General features: G+C 38.9%; 1 protein-coding gene across 1 annotated transcript; it reads left to right on the forward strand.

The window, feature by feature from the left end:
* Window positions 1-6,551: 6,551 nt before the first annotated feature.
* Lztfl1 (leucine zipper transcription factor like 1) lies at window positions 6,552-23,579 on the forward strand. Its single transcript, XM_052186862.1, has 10 exons — window positions 6,552-6,666; window positions 9,388-9,512; window positions 11,324-11,518; window positions 12,831-12,891; window positions 14,631-14,702; window positions 16,061-16,126; window positions 16,213-16,290; window positions 20,950-21,126; window positions 22,438-22,541; window positions 23,164-23,579. Exons 1-10 carry the CDS (start codon window positions 6,664-6,666, stop codon window positions 23,180-23,182), a joined length of 900 nt encoding a protein of 299 aa, XP_052042822.1. The 5' UTR covers window positions 6,552-6,663; the 3' UTR covers window positions 23,183-23,579.
* The last annotated feature ends 1,954 nt before the right edge of the window (window positions 23,580-25,533 follow it).

Raw genomic sequence — 25,533 nt, forward strand, 5'->3', positions numbered from 1 at the left:
AGCTTTAAGTCTTTACTCATTTATAAACTGCTGCAATTTGTTTTAAGCAGCAGTTCAGTGCTACCAAAGGAGCTTAGCTTTCTAGAAAGGGGGAAGAGCAATTGTGCTGGAATTAACAAGGACAATGAGTGTTTGGGGACCAGAAAATAAAAAAAGAAAACTTTAGAAGACATGCTATAAAGTCCAGAAGAAATTGGAAAACATATCAAACTGGTTTTGTGAAACCAAGGCAAACAAACAAGTGTGCTTGAGAGGACTTAAGGTTGGATCCCACAAACTTAGCATTACAGCAGGATCATTCAGTAAGAAACTGAAACAATTCATGGGTGAATGATCGCATCAAAGTCTTGACCTGAGCCACGTGAAGTAAGTGAAGGAGGACAGAGCATCGGAAGAAAATGAAGGGTTCAAAGGTCACAACAATGCCAGGGTCCAGTAGTAGATCAAATAAAACACTTTTGATTATAAAATGCTTATATAAATCTGTCCAAATTTTCCTTTAACATGGGAAATAGAGATATCTGGGTGTGTTTGAAATGATAGGGTATGCTTTTCTAGAGATAGGGTTTGTTCAGGATCAAAAAAAAAAAACCCAAAAACAAACAAACAAACAAAAAAAAAACAGCCCATAGACATAGTTTTTAGGAATAGCAGAAACTCACAAATGTCTATTGAAATGTTCCTGCTTCTCTTCTGCCCAATTCTGCAAGTATATCCCAGGTTAACCATTAAATAAAGACATTTTCCTTCAACCAACTTAATTAGAGTAGTGGGGAAGATATCTCTGCATCAGCTGACTGAGACTGGGACTCCCTTTTTACCTCTATCATGGTTTAGCCCCCTTCACCCCTGTTTCTCAGCGAAAGCTTCCATTTATAAGCCCAGTTGGTGCAGGGCTCCTCAGATCACACAACTTTGCCTTTTGTAGGTAAAACTGCCTTCCAAACAGAAGTGTTCTGTTCCATTTTCTAAGACAAAAGGCAACGGGTTTGTTACTAATCTTGGCAAACAGGGAAGACCACAGCCCTGAGAAGGCCAATATTTCTGAATAAGGGAAATTCATTCAAAATTCATTATCTTCCAATATTATTCCTGAAACCATTAAGAAACATAAATGTACATTCCTGGTTCTGATGGATATCTAATTCCTCATTTGGGACAACTCTCTCACCCATAGCTATCAGTCTCCCATACTTTTCTACACCTCTGGAGCCTCATCAAAATCTCACTGCCTTCTGGAATACATCTCTGAAATTCTCCTCTCTCTGATTATAACCATCCTTGTGAGAAATAAACGTGTCTTATTACTTGTTATCTGCTTTGAGATTGACTTGATTACAGGGCCAGTTTTGAATGGTATCAATTCCATCTCTCTTGTTTCCCTCCCCACAGTGTCTGTCACGTAACTAGTTCTTTGGGAACAATCATTGAGCACAAGGCAGGTTAACAAAATGAGTATAAGTACATGAAGTGTAAAATAAAGATTTGTGGGAGATTGCCTCCTCAAGCAACTTTTCTTTTACTTCCTAAGAAAGTGTTCCCCACAACTAATTGTTGATAGTTTTCTTAAGATAAGCTGCATTTTTGGATGGTTTTGTTATTCATTTCCTTTTAGGGGTGTTGTCAACAAAATGGAGATTTATCAGTGAAACTAATCTATGATTTGTTCTAAGTCTTACCCCGATGATCCACACTATCTTAAAGGTGGCTGTATTTTACGGTGAACCACTTCCTTGCTTGACCTTCAATGCGTGCAACACATACTTCATAAGTCTAATTTGTCAGCACTTTTCCATGCTGCCTGACCCTAGCAAAATTTGCAACTTACTGAAAATAGCTCCCTGCAACCTGGAGATCAATGAAGTCCCATGGCTCCTCACTGAGGAGAACAGTCCTAGAACAACCTTTTCACCAAAAGAAAGTCAAGAAAGGGTTGTTTCAGCTTGCACTTCTGGGTAACAGTCTGCCATGGAGGGAAGTCAGAGCAGCATTCAGGCAGGAGCAGAGGCAGGAACCGTGGACGAAAGCTGCTTACTGACTCACTCCGGCCTTCCCTCGTGCTCAGCCCGATTTCTTGCACAATCCAGGACCACCTGCCCAGGAGTGACATCACCACAGTGAGATGGATCTTCCCGCAACAAAAAAATTAAGACAATTCCCACAGGCATGGTCACAGGCCAATATGATCTGGAAAATCCCTCAAGTGAGACTTCCTCTTCCCTGTAACTGTTGGTTGTACCAAATTTACAGTAAAAACTAACCAGAACACCATTCATCCTGGCCCTTTCCTTCTTAAAAATCTTGCCTAATTCCTCAATTCACAGAGCTATCTGGAGAAGTCAGATATATTTTGGGGGAGAGTTCTGTGAAGCTATACTATAAAGACTCTGCTTTAAGATGACTCCCCAAAGTTGTTTGCTCCTAGCTCTACCCAATCTACTTCCAGCTCAACTTTCAAGCTTTCCTCCTTACCATATAACCTTCTAGTGTTCTGTCTTCTTCTTCCTGTTAACTTGTGGGTTTTTTGTTTTGTTTTGTTCTACTTTGTTGGTTTTTTCATCTTTTTAATTTAAATTGTTATGTTTTTAAATTCTATACACAAAGACTGTTTTTACATTATGTTCACCATTTCTTCTCCCTCCTCTAACTCTTCCCATGCCCCAACTCCCTTTCAAATTCATGATCTCTTCTTTAATTATTATTACAAATACACATATACATACTAATATATAAATATAGCCTTTGAATCTATTTAGTGTTGTTTGTATGTGTATAATTTAAGGCTGACCCCTTAGGATGGATAACCACCAGAGGACTTGTTTTTGGAGACAACTGATTCTCCTCTTAGCAGCCATTAATTGCCAGTAGCTCTTACTTCAAAAGTCCCCAACCCACAAATAACTTCACAGATGAAATATTTTCACTGTGCACTGTCGCCTTTAGACTCCTGCATTAATAACACAGCATAACAGGAGTTTGCCTGTGAGGGAACACTCATCTCCTCAGCAATACAGACTGATGAAAAAACTTGTTTATTAATTACTTGAAACCACAATGCACAGCAAAGCTATTTTCTCCATGTGCAAACCCAGTGTCTACTGCATAAGAAGTAATTACATTTGAGGATTTACTACTAAGATAAAATGTATCTATTCCACAGTAGATACTAAATAATGGTGACTTTTGTTATGAGATCAAACAACACTGACCAGAAATGTGAGGCACAGCATGATAAAATGGAAGTTTAACTGGGCTTGAATGGGTTCATTATGAGTGATTGGATTTATCCTTATGGGCTTTGTAAGGATACAGATTGTTTCCACGCCACTGAAGGAGGGGAAAGAAAAGAGGAAGAAGAGCCTGGACAAAGGTGAAGTTGGGCACAGCCAAGCTGGTTGTTAGTGTTCCTTCTAGGATCACACAATTACCTGGCAACAAGTCAGGTAGGCATAGCTTTCTCTAAAAGGGGTCTTGGCACCTCCTCTCTTCTTTACTCTCTTACTCTCCTACTCTCTCTGACCCTTCTCTCTCTGACCTCTCTCTCCCTCTCTCCCCTCGCCCTCTCTCCATGTGTTCCTCTTCTCTTCCCCCACCCCCACTCCCCAACCTGTCTCCCCCCCTTCTCAACTCCCCTTCCCATGCCCTAAGGCACACCTCCCATTGCATCACACCCTGCTCTATCAAACACATCCTGGCTCTTTTTATAAAACACAACACTCGTACCTCCGGACCACCCTCCAATGCCTTGCAGTGGCTCGGCTTACATTCACAAGAACACTGCTGCTGGTTTTAATTCTTCCACGGGCAGATACATTATCTCTGGATCATCTAAGTAATAGCACCAAGCCCCTTTCGTGGCAGTAAACTGCCCCTTCTGCTTTTCAACAGTCCTGGGATACCCATGAACTCCTTGTTGAAATTGGATCGGAGGAGGTGGGGGTGGGGGTGGCAGTGATCAAAACACACAGCATGCATGTAGGAAAGTCTCATGTGATAGAGTATCATCCTATAAATTTGGGATTGTACAAGTATATCAGGAACACCAGCGGAGTTATCAAACAGCAAACTGAAGGAGGAGTGCAACACCTTCACCTGGACCCAATAAAGAGGAGGACACCTGACAGCCTCGTTGACCTGACATCTGAGCAGGTCTGTCTACTCTCATGGCCATCACTGTCCTGCATCTCACCTCGGATGCTCAACCCTGAAGATCCTTTCAGCCTGACTCTACGGCTTGACTCTGCAGTAGATCGTCAACCAATCTGATCTTATCTCACCCTTTCACCCCACTGCCATCCTTGCCAAGATTCCCTTTGCATCCGTATTAGCTTCTTGCCTCTTCCTTTCAGATAGGTCTCTTGGAATTTTGCTATAGCTTCTTTATCTCTTTTGTAGCTGTGCTGTAACATATACATATATATGCCTCTATATAATATAGATTTAATGAATGATGTGTAATGTGCAGCCTAAAAATTAATTTTAGTAAAGATCAGAAAAAAGGGAAGACTGCTTTTTTCAGCTAATAAAACTGAAGCTTCTTGTGAATCTATCATTCATAAAAATTATAATATTGTGAAAAGATGCAAATGTGCTTGTTTCAGACACAGCTTGCTCATGACACTCCCCTAAACAGAAGGCAGAACTTTACTTCTGTGGTGGTGGGTGGGTGGGTAAATATGGACAAGAAAATTCTGTTATCTGTACTAGGATTAGACTTAAAACCTTTGGCAGTGATTATGTGGTTATATTTCTGATCTGCCTTCCCTGACTAATCATGGCATGTGGCTTTTCTGAACACATTTTCTCTTCTAACTCTTATCCATTTAACTTATTTCTGTTTTGTTTTGTTTTGTTCTGTTCTGACCATTTAACTGATAAATATGTTTTCATTATTGTACCTTTTCCTAAAGATATTATGTCTTTATAAATTAGCTTTATTCTAAAGGACTTATCTGTTAGCACTTTGTTCTAACAACAGAAGTTTAAGTTCACTTAAAAAATTAAAAGGTCATGTGTGTGGCGTGTCCATGCTCATGAATGTGCATATGTGGAAGGGGAGCACAGGTATGGTGTAGTGTTCATGTGGAGGTCAGAAGACAATAGTTCTGAACTGGCTCTCTTCTACCTCGTGGATCCAGAGAATTGAAGAAGGCAATCAGGGTTGTCAGGAAGTGCCTTTACCTGCTGAACCATTCGGCCAGCACTCAAGTTGATTTTTTAGTAGTTAAGCTTAGTTCCTGGTACAATTATTACATTTTCTACCTAATTAATATGTTAGCTAGAATAAAATAGCAAAAAAAGAAGTTAATGAATTTTTTTGAAACCAGAATCTTATAATCCAATTAATCTATTAATCTAATTAATATCCACTGTATTAGAACACCTGGCAATAGTCTTTTGATTTTTGTCTTGAAAACAAGTTTATGCTGCTTTAAGACTCAAGGTTCAAAGCCTCCATCTACCTCTCCAGTCTGTAGATTCTCAGTATCTCTCCTATAAGTAGTTCTGGAACCATGTCTCTAAAATTCTTCTGCATCTAAAAGCACCCAATTGTGATTCACTTTAAACTCTACTTTGTATTGGCTGTGAAAGACAGTCTCAAAATGCACCATCAAAATTAACTTTTGATAACTCAAGCGCTAATGTTGAATGTTTGTGCCCTCCTGCTTTAAGTCTCCCAGGCTCAGAAGGCTGGCAGTTCTGCATGAGGTTGGTTTACTCATTGCCTCCTCATAAGATAGGGCACTGGCCTATAGCGGCTGTGTGCTCATCAATATTTGTGATAACCTCTTCTTATTCTTGTCTTTCATAGGCAGTGTCTTTTTTAGGACAGGATTTCATTATGTAGCCCGGAATGGCCTTGAACTCACAGAGATTGTTCTGCCCCTGTTTTACAAGTGCTGGGGTTAAAGGTAAGCCCCCCCCCCCATGGCAGACGGAAGACAGTGTCTTAATTAGAGGCAGTCATCACTTTGGAACACGGTTAAACTTGAAGATTCTCATGACTCAAGTTAGACTTCATAAATGAAAACTTCTGCCAGAGAGAGCAGGACATTATTCCACAACCTTCTCCTGGCGAATCTAGTGTTTGTTTCTCTAATTCACTGCTCTATAGAAACCTATGGTTTTGCACATCTTTTTTTAAAAAAAGAGTAAAGTTAGTCTCTTCTGCCAGCGTTATAAAATAATGCAGAGGGAAGGGCGTGCATCGTTGCCAGCACTAGCTTAGCCTGATGCAGTCCCGCTGAAGCCCTGTTCACTCTGTTATTCTCAGGCGGCCGAGGTCTGGAATCTCGCTCTGGATCCTGGTGCCAAAGCCCAACTTTTGGCCCCACGTCAGGCAAACACGCTGGCACCTCAGGCGATCACCAGCTCAGCCTCCCATCCCTGAAATTTCTCTGTTGCCATTGGCAACGGCAGGCGCCGCCCCAGGTTAGCGTGGCAAGAAAAGGTGGGACTTCCGGATCTCAAAGCCAATGTACCTGTGGAGATTAGCCAGTTACGCAGCACTTTCTGTCACGTGACACTAAGAGCCAATGATAGCGTATAACCGAGGGCCCGCGTGTCTCCGTTCCCATTGGCAACCCGCGGCTTCTAAACAACCTACTTTCCTCAGGCCCCAGGTGCGGGCCTCCCTGCTTCCTGTCTGATCCCGCCACCAACATGGTGAGTATCCGGTCCCGGCGAGGGCCCTTCCAGGGTGCGGAGAACGAGCGGGGCCTCTCTGGCCGCGCCGCGCTGGGGAGGGAGCCTGGAATCAGAGCAGCCGAGCCGCGGTGAGAGCGTCCGGCCTTGTCGCCTCATCCGTAGCTGTGGTCTGCTGTGGGCCCTGGCCGTCATAGCGGCACACATTTGCCAGTTTGAAGAATTACGGGCTGGTTCCAACTTTCTGTGTGAACTGGTTGAATCTAACTTTCTAAAGCACTCTATTTTACAGCTGATTAAATATGGGTGGTATTTCCTTTGTTTGCACTTCTGAAGACCATTTGGGTATTAAGAGTTTGGGCTTACCCTGAGACAGATAAAACTGAAAACACCAGTTCATCCAACCTTTCGTCATACAATTAATTTAAATATCTGTTCATAGATAAAAGCGCGGAAATGAAGTTGACGGGGAGGGGGGGTGAAGTTATTGAAAGTGAAGCTCAAATGGGCTGCTAACTTATCTCAGCAATCAATTCCCAGCAAGTGTCACTTTGTATACATCTGAACAAAACAGACCATTCCTTAAACAAGCCTGAGCTTAGAACTAATCCTGCTTCTCCTGATTTCAAAAACAAAAACAAAACAAAAAGATGCTATTGGCATCACAAAAAAGTTACTACTTGTTTGTGTTCTTACTTTTTTATGTCAGTTTGATAAATCTTGGAAACAGGGTGTAGATTATTCATTAGTAAGTTGAAAGTTGATACAATGATTCATCCAACAATGCACATAAAATAAAAATTTTAAGCAATAAGCCCACTCCTCATTTTAAAAAGTATTTTTATCCTTTAAAGATTTTATACATTCATACAATGTATTTAAAATCCTCCCTCTAGCTTCTTCCAGAATTATCTTTTTCTTCCTGTCCTGTTTTTTTTTTTTTGGGGGGGGGGGTTAAGCCTATCTAGTCCATTTTATGCTATGCATATAACTCATGGGTGTGGGGCCACCACCTCCCTTGGGCCACACTGTCAAAAGAAACTGTCTCTACCCATCATAAATCATCAGCTGTCTGGTAACTCCTCAGCTAGAAGTGGGGTCTCATAAATCCTTCCCTGTCTCTACGCTGGATTGTTGATTGGCCTGACTTTGTGCAGGTGACCACATTTGTAAGTTCCTAGGCCAGCAGTTCTGTCATGTCTAGAAGACATTTTTTGTTGTTGCTGTTTCGAGACAGGATTTCTCTGTATAGCGTTGCCTGTCTTGAAACTCTGTAGCCCAGCCCAACCTTGAACTCAGATCCACCTGCCTATACCTCTGCCTCCTAAGGCTTGTGCAGCCACTGCCTGACAAGATAACATATTTTTGATCTGTTCCACACTGATTGGTCTCTTAGTCTTTTGCTCCCCCAGAGATCGTTTCTGTGCCTTTCGGGGGGAGGGGGGGGCAATGTGTGTTATTCTTTGTACCTGCACTTACCTGTGCAGCTTCTCTATTTAAAACAGCATCTGGTTTATAAAAAGGACTGGTGCCTGTTTTCAAGTCAAATATACTTTTTAAGGTTGTATTTGGTAAGCTTAGGTTTATGTAGAGATCTGAGAATCAGTGTATTAAGTAATGCAGGTGTTTGTTTCCTCTCACACAGCAGCCATCTCATTTAGATTAGTGAGTAGGTTAGTGATGCTCCATTAGGTGAGTGTACTGGCTGGTTTTGTGTGTCATCTTGACACAGGCTGGAGTTATTACAGAGAAAGGAGCTTCAGTTGGGGAAGTGCCTCCATGAGATCCAACTGTGAAGCATTTTCTAAATTAGTGATGGGGGGGGGGCCCTTGTGGGGGGTGGTACCATCCCTGCATCCCTGGGCTGGTATTCTTGGGTTCTATAAGAGAGCAGGCTGAGCAAGCCAGGGGAAGCAAGCCAGTAAGGAACATCCCTCCATGGCCTCTGCATCAGCTCCTGCTTCCTGACCTGCTTGAGTTCCAATCCTGACTTCCTTTTGTGATGAACAGCAACGCCGAAGTGTAAGCTCAATAAACCCTTTCCTCCCCAACTTGCTTCTTGGTCATGATGTTTGTGCAGGAATAGAAACCCCGACTAAGACAGTGAGGATAGAGGTCTCATTCATCTTTCTGTTCTTCCAGCCCCAGGGCATAAAAATGGCCATGGCTTATCCTAATTACCTACTCTGCCTACTTTCAGAGACATTAGAGATGACAGAGGTATAAGGTATACCCGATATCTTAAATCCAAAAACTACTCCACACCTCTTTGGATTCCCTCTTTTCCTGAGAAGTAGTCATGTGACTGTAACCTTAGTATATTTGAGTTGGTAGGAAGACAAGAAGGTGGCCGATATGATATACATCAGTTACTACAACACAGTATCATCATCAACATCATTGTTGATCATTGTTATTGTTTGAGTCTCTGGGTAGCCATGGCTGTTCTGAAGCTCACTATGTAGATCAGTCTGGTTTCAAAGGCACAGAGATCTGCCTGCCTCTGCCTCTGCCTCTGCCTCTGCCTCTGCCTCTGCCTCTGCCTCTGCCTCTGCCTCTGCCTCTGCCTCTGCCTCTGCCTCTGCCTCTGCCTCTGCCTCTGCCTCTGCCTCTGCCTCCGCCTCCCAAGTGCTGAGATTAAAAGCAGGTACCAGGACACTGGGCCCAACAAAATACCTTGTTTATTTTCATTGTTAGTTCTTTTGTCATAGCCTCTGGACTAACCAGTTCTTTCTTTTTCAGGCAGAATTGGGCCTAAATGAGCACCATCAAAATGAGGTCATTAATTACATGCGTTTTGCTCGTTCAAAAAGAGGCTTGAGACTTAAAACGGTAGATTCCTGCTTTCAAGACCTCAAGGACAGCAGGTATCAAGAGACTTTAAGGCCTTTAAAGACTTCTTAAAACTGAATGAGTATGGATTCCTTAAAAATTTAGCATTAGTAAAATGTTTCTTAAGATTCAGTCATTAAAAATTATTTCATAATTAAATGTAAAATGACTCTGAAATGTTCTGCCAGCTTTTCCCAGTTTTGTCATGTGACTTCTGAACACACTGCAGGCACAGTTCACACTGCCCAGGCCATCATGCCACCTAACACTAGTACAAACTGCCTGAAACTCTTTTGCTTAGACTATTGTATGCTTTGAATTGCAGTGATTTTACTGTATATTTAAGTATTCTGCTCTTACGGAGATGTAATGTTTTAATTATGACAAAGACTTAATATTTTCTTACCATCATTTCTCAGCAGGTAAATATCAAGTGAGTATATTTCTGGAATCATAGAGTTGAGTCTTTGATTTTAAAAATTGCTCTCTGAGGTGCTGAGTTGAATTTCATTAAAAAAATCATGAAGCGACTTTTGTTTGGGGATTAAGACAATTTCCAACCATTTGTGAAATGGCCATAAATATATTTTTGCCATTTTGTACTATGTATTTGTACAAGGCAGTTTTCTCAGCATTGATCATCGGAGAGGAAAAAATAACATAAAACATATGCTTGGTAGTACCAACATTGTTAGTTGACTTGAAACAAAAGTTGGTAAGTTTTGTTGAACAATGGAAAGTAGTTAAATGTCAAGTCACATGTAAGTAGCAAAGGTCTTCAGGATGTCTCTAGCTGTTGTGGAGGTCAAAAGCAATGTAGCTGGTAAAAATATGATATAGTTTATTAAGGAATATAGAAAACATTAACATTTTAATAAAAACTCTAAAATTAAAGTATATTTTTAAGAATGATTAAATTTTTCTAGTTTGACAATGTTAAAGAATTATATGTTAAATACTACTTAGTGAAATGTAACTGTGCTAAAAGTGTTTTCTACTAACTTGAATGGGATTGTGCCAAGATGCTTGATTTTGTCTGGAAGGAGAAGGAAAGGTGAGGCTACGTGTCTGAGGGTGAGAGACTTTAGAGAGGCACAGCTGTAAGACACAAAGCTCTGTTACTGTGACACTGTCAGAGTAAGAGATGTGCGTAGGATTTGTTAAGGACTCCAGCTGTTGGTCATGTTGCTGAAATTGCTGGATCTAATAACCCACAGGGAAAACACAGGCAAATCTCTTCCACTCTCCAAGCCCTGTGTACAGTTAGGAGATTGAAGATAATGGCTCATCCCCTGAAATTCCTTTCTAACCCAAGTTGCTCCAGTAAGAGTAGTTTTGAATGCTGCTATTGATTAGATATTCATTTCTGCGACATCATAGTGGTACTTTAAAATGTTAATTTTTGCATGTGTGTCTCTAGACTGCTAAGAAAGTTAATATATAACTGCAGTGTTTGTCTCATAGGCATACTAATATTTAAGTAATTCATATGATTACTAAAATGTTAGCGAAGTAACAGACAGTGGAAAAGTTATGTGTTCTTTGTGACTTTTTAAGTTACTAATTATGATAAGACTAATTTAGAGGAATATAAAGTTAAAAAAAATTGAAAAGTTAAAAACACTTGAGCAGATGAGGTTTAGGGGATATTTTTCAATATGTAGTTATATTTAAAAATGAACACATTTGAACAATTACCCACAATCTAATCATTTTAATCTCCCCCAGAGAGTTTTTCTTGTAATCTTTAAGTTTTTAAATGTTATGATGTAGGTTTCTTGATTTCAGTTATATTTTGTAAGCTGCTCCTGTGAGTAACTAGCCAACGGTGTCATACTGTTTTCAGGCTGGTGGAGGAGACTTTTACTATGGATGAGGTTTCAGAAGTCCTCACTGGGCTGCAGGCTGTGGTTCACAGTGAGGTGGAGTCCGAGCTCATCAATACAGCTTACACCAATGTCCTGCTCCTACGGCAACTGTTCTCACAAGCTGAGAAGTGGTATCTAAAGCTACAGACAGACATCTCTGAACTTGAAAATAGGTAAAATTTGTACCTGCAGTTGAGATATAGAGGCCCAACTATGATCTTAAAAGTTAGCAAATTATTTTGCTAGTACTTTCCAGGGCTGTGTGAAACACTGGGTAGGGTAGCAGCAAGGCACAGTTGCTATATGATTCCTTGAGGAACACTCAAAGTCCTCTTAAAGATACTCTCTTTCTACTATTAGTTACAACTACATGAAACTACTTTTCAATCTAAAGTAATTATTCCTTAGAGCAGCTTTAGTAACATGATTAATATTACAGTGGTCTTGATACATAGATCTGCCAAGAAGTAAAGATTAGAACAGTTGAAGGTATACTAGAATCATTTCTATCTATTCAGTCTAATAGCATTGCAAATTTGTTTCTAGATAACTACATTTGAAATCATACACTTACCTTAGGAAAGATAAACTATAAAAGGCTTAAAAATGTTACAATATTGAAAAGCTTATAAATTGAAAACCTCAAAGTTGATGCTGGTTCTAAGAAATAACATGCCAGTTAGGCATCATGGTCCACACCTTTACTTTCAATTCTTGAGACTGCCTGGGCTATACAGTAAGACCCTGTCTCAAAAAAATAAAAAACAAAAACAAAACAACAAAAAAAAAACCATAGCAGAAGTCAGGAAGGACTCCCTGCTAAACCATGGAGATTGTTCTGCACAGTCTCTCTCAAGAGGAAAATGGTGAGCAATGTAAGTCCAGTTCAAGGAGGGAAGGAAGCTCGTTTGGCCTCTGCGGCTGTCAGTTTCTCAGTAGGTGACTGGTGAGAAGATACTGAGTGCTGATGTCTGAAAATAGAAGAGTGGTCTGTGCGCAGCAGTGTAGTCTACGTATCTGTCGTGGTATTACCGGGGGCTTGTTCACATCACTGGCTTTCATGGGATAGGCCAATATTCTCTCAACAGATACTGTGGACTAATTCATATCCAAGAAAACTCTATTACAAATCAGGCTCTTTCTTAGGTGACAGTGAATGTTATGTAATAGAGAAATCATGCTGTACCTCAGAGATAGAGAGAAATGCAAGTGTCATTCATATATGTATTGGCATTGCTGTTTATGTCTTACTACACATATCATATACCTATCAAGTACAAAGTGCCAAGAGCTATAGATGATTCAAACTGATTTACAGGAGGATGAGATTCTCAACCATTTATAATTAAATATCAGTTTTGTACCCTCTTAGGCTCATCTCCCTAACATGTGATAGGTTAGTTCTTGTAATTTTTTTATTATTCTTTTGTGTGCTAGAAGTCTATTCTCAATGAATATTCTCTTAAATTTGCTTTAATTTTTCAGAGAATTATTAGAACAAGTTGCAGAATTTGAAAAGGCAGAATTTGCATCTTCAAATAAAAAGGTAGTTTTTAGTATTTCTAAGTCTGTATTTGTTTTTACATGTGTGTGTATGCCTGTTTGCATATATGTGGGTGCACATGTGTACAGCTGCCTGTGCGCATGTGTATGCTTGCATATGGAGGCCAGATTGATGCTGAGTGTCTTCTTTGATCACTTTCCACTTTATTTACTGAGGCAGAGACTTTTACTAAACTCAGAGGTCACCAATTCTTCTAGGGTAGCTCCTCAGCTGTCACCAGGAATCCCATGTCTCTGCCTATTGAGCCCAGAGATTATAAGCAGGTCACCACACCTACCTGATTTGTGTGAGTACTGAGACTCCAAATGTAAATCCTTACATTTGTGGTAAGTGCTTTATCCATTGAGGCATTTCCTTAGCTTCCTGTATTTCTCAGTAGGTAGAATATGAGGATTTCTCCTGAAATCCTCATAACGTAACTAGTGGAACTGAAAGTGAGACATTCGAAGGAAAAACATTCATACTTGCAAACAAACGATTAAAGTTTCACAGGTAACTAAAAAACTGTTTTTGTATTCCCCCTCCCTCTCATCTCCCTCCCTTTCTTCCTCCCTCCCTGAAGTCCAGTCTCAATCCCTTTAAACCCTTCATTCAGCTGATACAGAACACCTACTTTATGGTGATCAGACCTGTTGTTATATCCTGACTCTGCTTCTTAGCTGTGTATCACAGACAAGCTACCCAAGACAGGAGGTAGAGACATCCTAGTAGACTTTCTGAACAATTATGTGTTGTGATGTCACTTATTAGATATACCATAAATCATAACTAGTCTCATGTCAGATAGCTAAACACTGCTGAAATGAATGCATGTATAAGCATACAGAAAACATTTTCTAATAACTCTTTTGTTGTTGTTTGTTGGTTTTGGGGGGGTTGTTTTTGTTTTGTTTTGTTTTTTGTTTTGTTTGTTTGTTTGTTTGTTTTTTGCTTTTGTCAAGACAGGGTTTCTCTGTATAGCCCTGGCTGTCCTGGAACTCACTCTGTAGACCAGGCTGGCCTCGAACTCAGAAATCTGCCTGTCTCTGCCTCCCAGAGTGCTAGGATTACAGGCATGCGCCACCACCGCCCAGCTCTAATAACTTTTTTGAAGCATATTTCTGACTAAGAAATTTTGTGTCAGAGAGCATGGATTATTAATTTTAAGACATGCTATTAAAGGGGCTGGAGAAATGGCTCAGAGGTTAAGAGCACTGACTGCTCTTTTGAATGTCCTGAGTTCAAATCCCAGCAACTACATGGTGGCTTACAACCATCCATAATGAGATCTGATGCCCTCTTCTGGTGTGTCTGAAGACAGCTACAGTATACTTACATATCATAAATAAATACATAATTATTTATTACAGATTTATGGTATGAAGTTCATGCAGAAATCATTTTCAGCTACCACAGATGGAAATTCCAGTCCTGGAGGCTAGAGATTTTTATCAAGTCTGACTCTGAGTGCCTTGTCTCCCTCTTTTCAATCTGTATTAATAAAGAAGTACAGGGAAGTTGGGTTTCATTTTTGTCTCTGTCATATATTGAGCTCCCTAGGGCACGTCATAGGCACTGGACATAACAGAGTGAACACAACAAGAATCATTACAGTTGTAGAGGTGAAGTCCCGCTGGGTGTGTTTATAGATGATGTCTTCCACTTAGGAAGTGCAAATGCTTCACAATGATTCCTGCTTTACTCTGTGGTAATTCTAGATTGGTTTCTTTGTTTTGTTGCAGCCCATCATAGATATCACAAAGCCTAAACTTGTTCCAATTAATGAAGGTGGAACAACAGAGCTCCTAAACAAGGTAATGTTCACGTCATTTGCAGAAATGGGAAAGTCTCTGTTCTGCCTCTTTCCTTCTATTCCTGAGCAGTGCTAGCTAGGGTAAGAGAAATGGTCTGTTGCAGTTGTACTGATGGAGCCCAGTGACCAGAAGAGGGCGTGCTTACTTTGTAGAATCTGAAGTGACTGGTACAGATCTTTTCACAGTAAAGTACATAGAATTTCATAGTACAGGCATGGAATTTTGTATCGTGTTTTCTGGTATGCATTTGACATGTGTGATCCACAATAATGTATAGCTTATTTTTAATGCTTATAGAGATTATCAGCATAAAAATATTTTCCCAAATCCCATATTCTTGGCAGTATACATGTCAATGTTGTTATAGTACAGTGCAGTACCTAGTACACTCTCAAAACAATTATTATTTCATTGGAAAGTAGGAACTAACATTTCCAGAAGCAGAGATGAGAGAACTGAAGGGTTCCGCGGGGATCATAGTATTATAAAGAAGATAGAGCTCTGGGTGGATGTGAGGAGATAAAAACGGGTGTTTGGATGAGGGAACCTCTGAGCTGGGTCTTAAAAATGAAGACAGGTTAAGGTAAAGGACCTGTAAGGAAGAAGATCGGGATAGCTCTTGGCCAGAGGCAGACAGAAGGTTGGCATGACCTAGACAACAGAGTGCAGTGTGTGTGGGAGTAAAATGCACGATCAGACTGGCCAGGTGGGTTCATGTCATATCAGAACTGCTTAAGGACAACAAAGGAATTTGGCCTCAGCTCAGCCATTTGGGAGCTCGAACACTGGATGTTCAAAAGGATGGTGGGCAGTGTGTTTTTAGGTGGGTGGCAGCAGTGTGGCCCAAGTTGCAGGATCAGAAAGCTAGGTGAGCGATGGCAAGTAAGGAGAATGACTGGCTGAAAACAGAACAGGAGAAAGGGTGTTTCTGAGAGAAAAGTACCTGTAAGTCTTAGCACTAACCTTGACTCACAGCTCTGGGGTTCAGGCAGGCTGTGAAAGTAGGATTTTACTCCTAACTAAGGCATTTGGATTTGTGAGCCACTGCATGATTTTGATTATTATTTTTAAATGAAACAAATAGTGATCATTTCATGTTAAACACATTTTGGCTAAAATAATAAAATTTGGGGGCTGGAGAGAGGGTTCAGTGGTTAAGAGCACTTGCTATTCTTGTGGAAAACCCAGGCTCAGTTCACAGCTTGCTGTAACTCCAGTCCATGAGGGTATCTGATGCCCTCATCTGGTGACCATGGGCACACACATTATATACATATACATACATGCAGGCAAAGCATTCATACACATAAAAATAAATAAATCTTAAATAATAATAAAATTTGGATTTATTCACAAAGGAAATTTTGAGACTTCAACAAGAGAATGAGAAACTAAAGTCAAGGCTGAAGACCATTGAAATACAGGTAACTGGGGAATCCTTCAACACAGTTATTGAGGAGTTAGCCTAGAGAGTATAAGTTGAGTGTACTGTGTTTACATTTGATTATAGGCGGTAAATGCTCTGGATGAGAAATCAAAACTGGAAAGAGTACTTCAAGATTTACAGCTTGATCAAGGAAATCAACAGGTAAAAATTTTTTACAGGATATTTTTCTATAACTAAAGAATAAAATTAGAAACTTTGGTCATAATCACTGTTCATCATATTCCATCTACTTTGTCATTCTCTCTGCTGAATGCTATTGCTGTCTTCCATTGACTCAGAAACTCCATCCTTTGTCCATTTTCCAGGGAAGATTCACAGCTTACAGGACTAGCTTACATTATAGGTCTTAATAGCAGGCAGAATGTTCTTAAGTTTATTATTAAGGAAGTAAAGGAAAAATTTGCATTTAGGTTTTATTATTCTGAATTTTACTTGAGTTTTCCATGGCTGTAGTGACAGTGAGAGGAATAATGGGTTGTGGCTTCATTTGTATTCAGTGTACTGTAGACTATAGTGACCTCCAGTCTGTTATAGCTTCATTTCTATCTGGTATGCTCTAGGAAACGGTGACAATCCAGAGTGGCAGTTCTGCAAGCCTACCTGAGAATAATAGCTGAGTGTTGCTCTACGTGCTGGGAACCCATTAGTGTCTCATTGTTTCTCCTGTGGTCCTCACAGAGTGTGACACAGTATTGTGATTTTATATGAGCAAAGAGATTCAGATGAATATTCAGTGCAGAATTGTCTTTTCTATGCTTGTTATTGTAAATGTCTGCTAAATAATCCCCAAATCTACTTCTGTATGTGTTTTTTTTTTTCCATTTCTAAGATTTTTTTTATCTTTTTATGGAATGGGTATTGTGCCCAGAGCCTATATGTGCTATGCCAGTGCTCTCATACCCAGATATTATTAGATTTTTGTTAAACTTTATGAACCCACTACTCAGCTTTACAGTCACCAGGCATGGCCAATCAACCTTCTGACAGCGCCTGCGCTGCCATGGTAACAGGTATCCGGCATAGGCCTGGGGGATTGACAGAAAACTCAGACTCCGGTCATTCTGGTGAGGAGAATGCCAAAGCTTTAATGAGGGACCGGCAATTTATACTAGAGGCCAGGAAAAACAGTTATGGCCATAGGTCAGGCACCTGGGAAGTCCCTACCACACCAGGCAGGAAAACAGGAATCAAGCTGAGCCGCAAGATGTTCTGCTCTCAGGATCCTGTGCAAATAGCTCAGTTGGCAAATCTCAGACATTATTTTATCTGCAGATACTTATTGACATATTTCTTCTATGGCTATACAGCTAGGGGAAAAAGTCTTTCTTTCATTCATATATATATGGTGAATGTTCCAGAACAACTTTATAACTTCTCAAAAGTTACACAGTTACAAACATTTTTGGGTAATAAATTTATCTAAAGGCCAATTGGAACTTTGCTTCAGGTTTACTAAAAGCAAAGTGGATACGTGCCTTTACTAGTCAGAAGATCTTTTTAGAGACTAAATATTTTTAAAAATCAACTACTGTTTCATTTTGTGGAAGACATTGCTTCATCCTCATATTGAACAGGTGTAGGCCATTTCCTTTTATAGCAATGCAGATCTTTTTTTTTTTTCTGTAACTTTTACCCAGTCAAAAGCAAGATCCAGATGTAAGATATGTACTGCAGTTGTCAAATTATAAAGAAGTACATATAACTCAACAGAAAAAACTTAAAATCCTTGTCAATTTAGAAACACTTATACTCATTATTAGTAATAGTCTTCATAGTTTCTTGACTAATAACAAAAACATAGCTATTAAATTTTTATATGACTAATGACTATATGACTGTGACTAATCTTATTTTTACACCTATACTATTTGTTCTTTTGCGAGAAAAATCTCACTGTTTTCAGCTTAGCTTTAAACCTGTTATGCATAGTCCACCTATATATCAGTTTGAAGAATTCAAAATCTTTACTACGCTTTTACCTTTTTTCCCTTATCCAAAATTCTTTTTTTGTTTGATTTTTAATGGAAAAAAATCCAAACAATATCTTCCATCATGTTTTCTCTTCTTCTAATTCCTCCTAAGTCTACCTCACTCACTCGGCTTTGTTATTTTTCTCATTTTCAAAGCAAAAAACAAACATGCAAAAAATAACTTTGTAAATAAATAAGATAACCCATAAAAATAAAGAGACCTGCAAAACACAAAAGGAAAAATCAAAATAACAATAAGACCAAAGAAAATGCCAAAACTAAGGGAAATGGACAAAAAATACCATAGAATTTATTTTGTTTTAGGCAGTTCCTCCTGGACTTGGAGTATGCCCTGAAGTGTATAATTGGTACATCCAGAAGGGCTCCATTAGAGAAAACTAGGATGTATTTTTTGGATGCAGCAGAAAGATGGATCTTGTTTTTTAATTCTGTCTTTCTGTGTCTTTTTTTTTTTTTTTTTATTTTAATAGGCTTAAATAGCTCTGGCTGTCTTGGAAATTGCTCTGTAGATCAGGTTGGTCTCAAGCTCAGAGATCTGCCTGTCTCTGCCTCTTATGTGCTGGGATTAAAGACGCGGGCCACCACTACCTACTTAGTCTCTATCTTTTTATTGAGGAATTGAGACCATTAATACTAAGTTATTAATGAACAGTATTTATTAATTCCTAAGATTTTATTATTGTGATATGGGTTTCCCCCACCTTTTGATTTACTGTTCTGCGGTGATTTATTTATGTCCCTTTTTAGGGTATAGTTAACTTATCGAGGTTCAAGTTTTCTTTGTAGTGCATAGGGTTGGTAGATTGCTTAAATTTGATTTTATTGTGGAATGTTTTGTTTTTCCTCTGCCAATTACGATTGATAGTTTTTGCTAGGTATAGTAGTTTGGGCTGGCAACTGTGGTCTCTCAGAATTTGTAGAGCATCTGTCCAGGCCCTTCTGGCTTTCAAAGTCTCCATTGAAAACTGGGTTGTTATTCAGATGGCCTTGCCTTTATATGTGATTTGGGCTTTTTCCCTTGCAAATTTTAATATCCTTTCTTTGTTCTGTATATTTAGTGTTTTGATTATTATGTGTTATGGTTAATTTCTTTTCTGGTCCTGTATATTTTGTGTTCTGTATGCATCTTATATCTTGATAGTCACTTTCTCCTTTAGATTGGAAAATTTTTCATCCATGATTTTGTTAAAAATAGTTTCTGTGACTTTGATCTGAGTTTCTTCATTTTCCTCTATCCCTATTATTGCAGATTTGGTTTTTTTCTTTTTTAAAGGTTTATTTATTTATGTGTATCTGTATTTTATGCATATTTGCATGTATGATTGCATGACAGAAGAGGGCATCAGATCCCATTACGCTGGGAATTGAACTCAGGACCTCCAGATAAGCAGCCAGTACTTTCAATTGCTGAGCCATCCCTTCAGCTCCAGGTTTGGTATTTTCATAGTATCCCAGATTTCCTGGATATTTTGTGCATGCATTTTTTTAAGAATAATGTTTTTGCTAGATTTTCTTTGACTGAGCTATTCATTTCTTTTATCTTGTCTTAAAGTCCTGAAATTCTTTCTTCCATGTTTTGTAATCTGAGACTTTTTTAGTTTAAATTTTCTTTATAGTAATTCTACTTTCATGACTTGAAATGTTTTCCTTATTTCATTCAACCGACCATTTGTATCTTCACTGTCTTCATTAAGACATTTGTTTCTACCTCTTTAAGGGCCTTGAACATATTTATAACTGCTGTTGCTTGGGTGCTATTCCATGGCGTTACTGGCTTCTGGAGGAGGCATGTTGTATTGGCTGTTCATGCTGGTGTTTTTGTGTTGAGATTTAGGCATACGGAGTTAAGATGTTTCGAGTGTGTTTTTAGTGAGGTGTCTGGCCGTGTCTTTGTGGGTGGGTGTTCCGTTCTGTGTTGCTGTTGTCCACTCTGACTCCTAGACAGGTGGAGTCCCTAGTAGAGAGTGCTTCTGTAGGCTGAGAGTGTTTAAAGAAATGGGAATGGGCTGAAAGAAAGGCTGAGAAAGGCAGTACGAAAGAGCTAGTGGAACTAGGTCCACACCAGAAGGCCCCCCACGAGACGGAGGCGTGGTGAGAAGCACCTGCAGGCAGTCTGCCACAAGACAGATAATAGGCTAGCGAGGCTGGGATGGAGGACAAGAAAGGTTTGTCTTATTTGTTTGGGTTGGGTTTTTTTTTTTTTTTTTTTTTTTTTTTTTTTTTTTTTTTGGCTTTTCAGAATGATTTGTTGGGGGCTAGGATATAGTTCCGTTAACTACTTGCTTGCTTAGGGAACACAAAGCCCTGACTTTGATCCCTGGTATGGTGCATGTTGGTGCATGCCTGTAATCCCAGGACTGGGGAGGGTGAAAGCAGGAGGATGGGTGTCTAAGATCATCTTTGGCTACAAAGCAAGTCTGGGCCCACCTCAATTTACAAGAAACTATGCCCCCAACACTCCTTTCCATATGACTTGCCAATTCCTGCTCTGGTACACACAACTGTCAAATTGAGATCTCATTTCTCTCATTCCTTTTTGACTGAAATTTTAGCAGTTCAAAACTCCTATTTCCTATATTTGGAATACAGTGACTATTGAGTATCTGCTCTGTGTCCACCAAGGCTGAGGCTGGATTGAGCCTGTTGGCAACCCTGCTGGGGCTGGCACTTACCCAAACTGGTGAGAAAAAACTGTGTGCACACACAACAAGCATAGCTCTTTCTCTCCTTGGATGTTGGGTCACTATTTTAAAACCACTGTTATTTAGTATATCAAGGGAAATTATACTCATGTATTTGTTTTTCATAGGATTTTATAAAGGCCCAAGACTTGGATGACTTGGAAAACACAGTTGCAGCTCTTAGGAGTGAATTTCAGAAGACACTTAATGACAAGACAGAAAACCAAAAGTCTTTGGAGGAGAACCTAGCAGCAGCCAAACATGACCTCCTCAGAGTACAGGAACAGCTGAGCATGGCTGAAAAGGTCGGGAGACACAGACGGAAGAACTTTGCCTGTTCATGGCTGTTATCTAATACATACAGTAGAGTGGCACAGATGTGACTAGATAAGTGCTACCCAGTGTCAGGGGCAGCTCATTTTAGTCTGAGTTTTAACCAATGTATGTTCTGAAGAGCTATCATTTCTTGGCACTGCTTCCATCTTTGTGATACTGAACAAACTGCTCCCTCTCTCCTCCATGTGCTGCCTCCACCCTGCACCTTGCTTTGCTGTCTGTCTCCTCCTCCATGTGCTGCCTTCACCTTGCTTTGCTGTCTACCTGCTGGTTCTATAGCCTGAGAGAGACCTGGATGGCTTTTGTTGTTGTTGTAAGATTTTGAAACCTTTTTGAAAATGCTTTATATGAGGAATAGTAAATTCTTCACTTTAGGAATTACATATTTAAGAATATGGATGCAGGGCTGGAAAGATATCTCAGCAGCTAAAAGCACGTGCTGTTCTTACAGAGAACCCAGGTTTGGTTCTCAGTGCCCACATGGTGGCTCTTAACCATCTGCAACTCCAACTTCAGGGGATCCAGTGCCCTCTTCTGATCTTGATGGGCATCAGGCATTCATATGGTATACATACATAAATACATATTATATAAAATATTCACACACACACATATATAAAGTAAATAAGTAAATCTATTTTTTCAATCATAATTCTTTTTGAAAAAGGATTGGGTATTGGGTATGGAATTGATGGCTCCTACATATTAGGCAAATGTTCTGCTAGCTGTTCTATGTTCTACAGTCCTAGGAACTAAAAAATCCTCAAATTAAGGGCTAGAAAAATGCTTAGTAGTTAAGACTTATAGAGGATTTGCATTTGGCTTTCAGCACTTACATCAGATGTCTCGCAACTGCCTATAATTCCAATTCCCTGCATGAATGCTTATATAAATTCACATTGTCATACACACGTACACGTAATTTTAAAAAGAAAAAATTTTAAGACACTGGAAACCCCCCCCCTCCTTGGGATTAAAAACTTGGGGGTTTAGAAAAATATTGTACATATTTTACTTAAAAGTTGATTTGTATATTGAACAGGTTCCCATATCTAGGGCACAGTGTATTAAGTTATTTGCTAACATGGTGTTACCTTGGAAAATAGTACTAATTTATTAGCTTCTCCTTTGAAGTATTTTTAAAGCTCAGATGGTTATAATGTTATATAAGTATGTTTTTAAGGAAATTAGAAAATTAGCAAACAACATGCATTTTTATCACATTTGTTATTCTTTCTTTAATGTTTCTTAGTAATGGGTTGACATTTTTCTTAAAACAGGAGTTAGAGAAGAAATTTCAACAAACAGCAGCTTACCGAAACATGAAAGAGATTCTCACCAAAAAGAATGATCAAATCAAAGACCTACGGAAAAGACTGGCAAAGTAAGCTGGCCCTTACTTGGGGTTCCTCTCCCCACTTGCCTACTAGTACCAATGAGTCAGGCCCTGAGTGGCTCATTGTTTAGTACACAGGGTTGCTTTTAGGCTCAGCTAGACCTTTTCCCTCACCACACTGTACTCAGATGCAGGCAAAGGCAGAGCAGCCAGCAAAGCAACACTAGGTACTTATGCCTTATAGTGTTAGGGCACTGATGGCCTTTGATAGTTGGGGCCATTTTGTCATCAGTGGCTTTGCATAGAAACCCAGTTGAAGCTGTCATTTTGCATTTGTTCTCAGAGAAGATATCTGTAAATTGAATTCAAGAGTAGATTTGTCTTGAGAGGAGGTTTGTTAATCCTTAACTCATAGTCATGTCAGCTGTTCATATTGGTCTTAGGATTGTTGTAATTATACTAAGATATCAAGCATCTAAATTCTGAACACAGGCCTAGAATCTGAAGACATCTTAGGTGATCCGATGTAGACCCCAAGTCATCATCATAGCACTAGCCTTGAGTATAACTAACTTCTGCTGCAATAAGGATAGCTACTAGGGGGATTTCACTTACGGCAGTAGCAAGAACAAAAAGGATCATTACATTATGCTCTTAATTTTATTTCCAGATATGAATCTGAAGATTAAAGACTAGAGGTTTTGTCTAGAACCTGCCACAATGAACATACAAGTTATCTCCATCCACCTCAGGCATGTATTTTGAAGCATTTTGTAATATTCTCTTCTTAGAACTATCATTCTTATCTTCAGTTCTGTAAGTGTGAAGAGAAAAAAATGTAATGATTCTTTTCTGTTGTCCCAAACACCTCTCTGTCAAATGCTCCAGAGCCTCCATGCATGTACAGCAATATTTCTTCATGGTAGGAAGCAGTTTAGAGTGGAAAGAAGAGCCATCCTTTTGCATTACTGAGTGTACCTTTTAATGTTAGAGAAGCTGGTAGCATCTATACTTGTACAGTACTTAAATGTAAAGATAAATAGTAAAGTTATTAAGATTTACAAATAAACCTTTTATTTTTAATAATGGAATCTTAATTAATTTATCTGATTATCAAAATGTATGAACTCATGGAAAATATGTTTACTTTCTACTTCTAATCAATTATAAGGGAGAATAAGCTGAAGCAACTGAAGACTCAGCTAACCTTTGCATTTCTCCATCATGAGTGCTGGTTGTCATAGGAGATTCAGACATTTTTTTGCATCTTTACTTACCATTGGTCTGTGTTATGGATAGTGAAGTCATATTCATCCTATACTTTCACAGTTTAAAAAGCAGATGGACTCAAGAGTACATGTAATCTTTAGAATTATTTGCAGAATTATTTGCAGAATATCCTTTTAGCTTATATGTGAATTAGAATTCTTTCAAACTTTGACTCAACATAAACTTAGTTCCAGGTTGAACTTTGGTTTGTATGTGTGTAGAGAAATGGCATTTTCAAGAGAGTTCAATATTTCTTTTGATGTACTTTTCCTCGGTGATCATATATAAATATCGGAATCAAGACATGACGCCTACAATATGTGGTACAGTGATATGGTATGAGAATAAATAAAGCTCACAAGGCAGTTAAACCTTAGAAAGAAAGCATTTAACCTTCACATGTTAACATGGAAGAAGTGTTCTATTTCTCAAAGCAAACCTGTCACATCCTGTGTGAACAATATTTTTTCCATCTCCACCACTAGGGAATTTATTCCCAGAGAAAAGTACATTGGTCAGAGCTTACATCTTTGTTATTTTCACTCAGACACTTAGTATTAGCTTTGACTGTACTGTGAGATTTTTGTTAAATACTAAAGGAACAAATAATATTGAAGTGATTTCTTCCTTAAAAAAAAAAAAAGTGGAAAGTCAGTCTTAGGATGATAAATGAATCCAAAAAGGAGGGGGGAGAAAAAAAAATATATATATACTAGCAAAGCAACATTTCCTACACATTTTTTGTCATCCATTTGTTTGCAGTTGAACCACTCATCAGTTTCATGTAGGGCTTACATTAAGGATGTAGTTTCAACCTGTATTTCTTTAGGCAAACATAATTCCCTCCTAATATTCCATTTGTGGACCAGGATGTTCTGAATAAGTCAAAAACCAAACCTTGTAACTAACAGAAAAATGTCTTTGAGAAAGAGTTTAGTTGTATTCTCTCTACACCTTTCTCAACTGAATGCCAGGAAGAAAATACTTGGTAAGACACAGCACCATATGTAATACATTGCTGGGTAGAATCTTTGTTTTGTTGGTGGTGACTTTGAAATATTTTGTGTAGTGTGTTCTCTTTGTTGAATAATAAATTCAAATGTATTTCTGAAACCTTAAAAACTTAAACAGTAAGTTAAACAGTAAGATAAACAGATGGGTTGCATAATCATTGTGACGCCTGTCACATTTTACGGCATAATCACAATCACTGTGCGCCTGTCTCTAGCCCTGGTTCTTCTCTTTTCACTGTTCTGCTTCGTTTTTAAACTCAAACCTCAGCAAAATTTTACTTGGTTTCCCAGTTTTAAGATTACTGACCCACTTAACTGAAAAAGCCTGTTTAGTCTATATATTTTGGCTCTAGGAAACTAGTTTGAGCCTTAAGTGAGCTGATTGTGCACAGCTAACTGTTGGCAGTCTGCTGGTAAACCATCTTAATGAAGCTCCTGGCCAGGGCGCAGGGCTCTGCGATCAGAACCCACACAATAAAATAAAAACAACTGTGTAAGATATGACTTTGTTTTAACTTTAAATTGAAACCTTTGAAATTATGATTGAGACATTTTGTTCACAAAATAAAATGCAAAGGGTTTGGTTATTAATGTCTTCAATTTTGTTATTAATATCTTCAATTTAAATGGTTATTTGCTCTCATCTGACATGTGTATCTGTCTGTGCTGAGTATATATTTAATCATTTGCTAATGTCTTATAAATCTGATTATATAGAATATTTTGCTCTTTTAAATATTTGAGAAAGCCTTTACTAT

This window comes from Apodemus sylvaticus, chromosome 7 (assembly GCF_947179515.1).
Source record: "Apodemus sylvaticus chromosome 7, mApoSyl1.1, whole genome shotgun sequence".
NCBI lineage: Eukaryota > Metazoa > Chordata > Mammalia > Rodentia > Muridae > Apodemus > Apodemus sylvaticus.

Coding starts and splice junctions, on each gene's coding strand:
- Lztfl1 (XM_052186862.1), top strand. Junction 16,291..20,949: donor TTGATCAAGGAAATCAACAG/GTAAAAATTTTT, acceptor TGTTTTTCATAG/GATTTTATAAAGGCCCAAGA. Junction 21,127..22,437: donor AGCTGAGCATGGCTGAAAAG/GTCGGGAGACAC, acceptor TTCTTAAAACAG/GAGTTAGAGAAGAAATTTCA.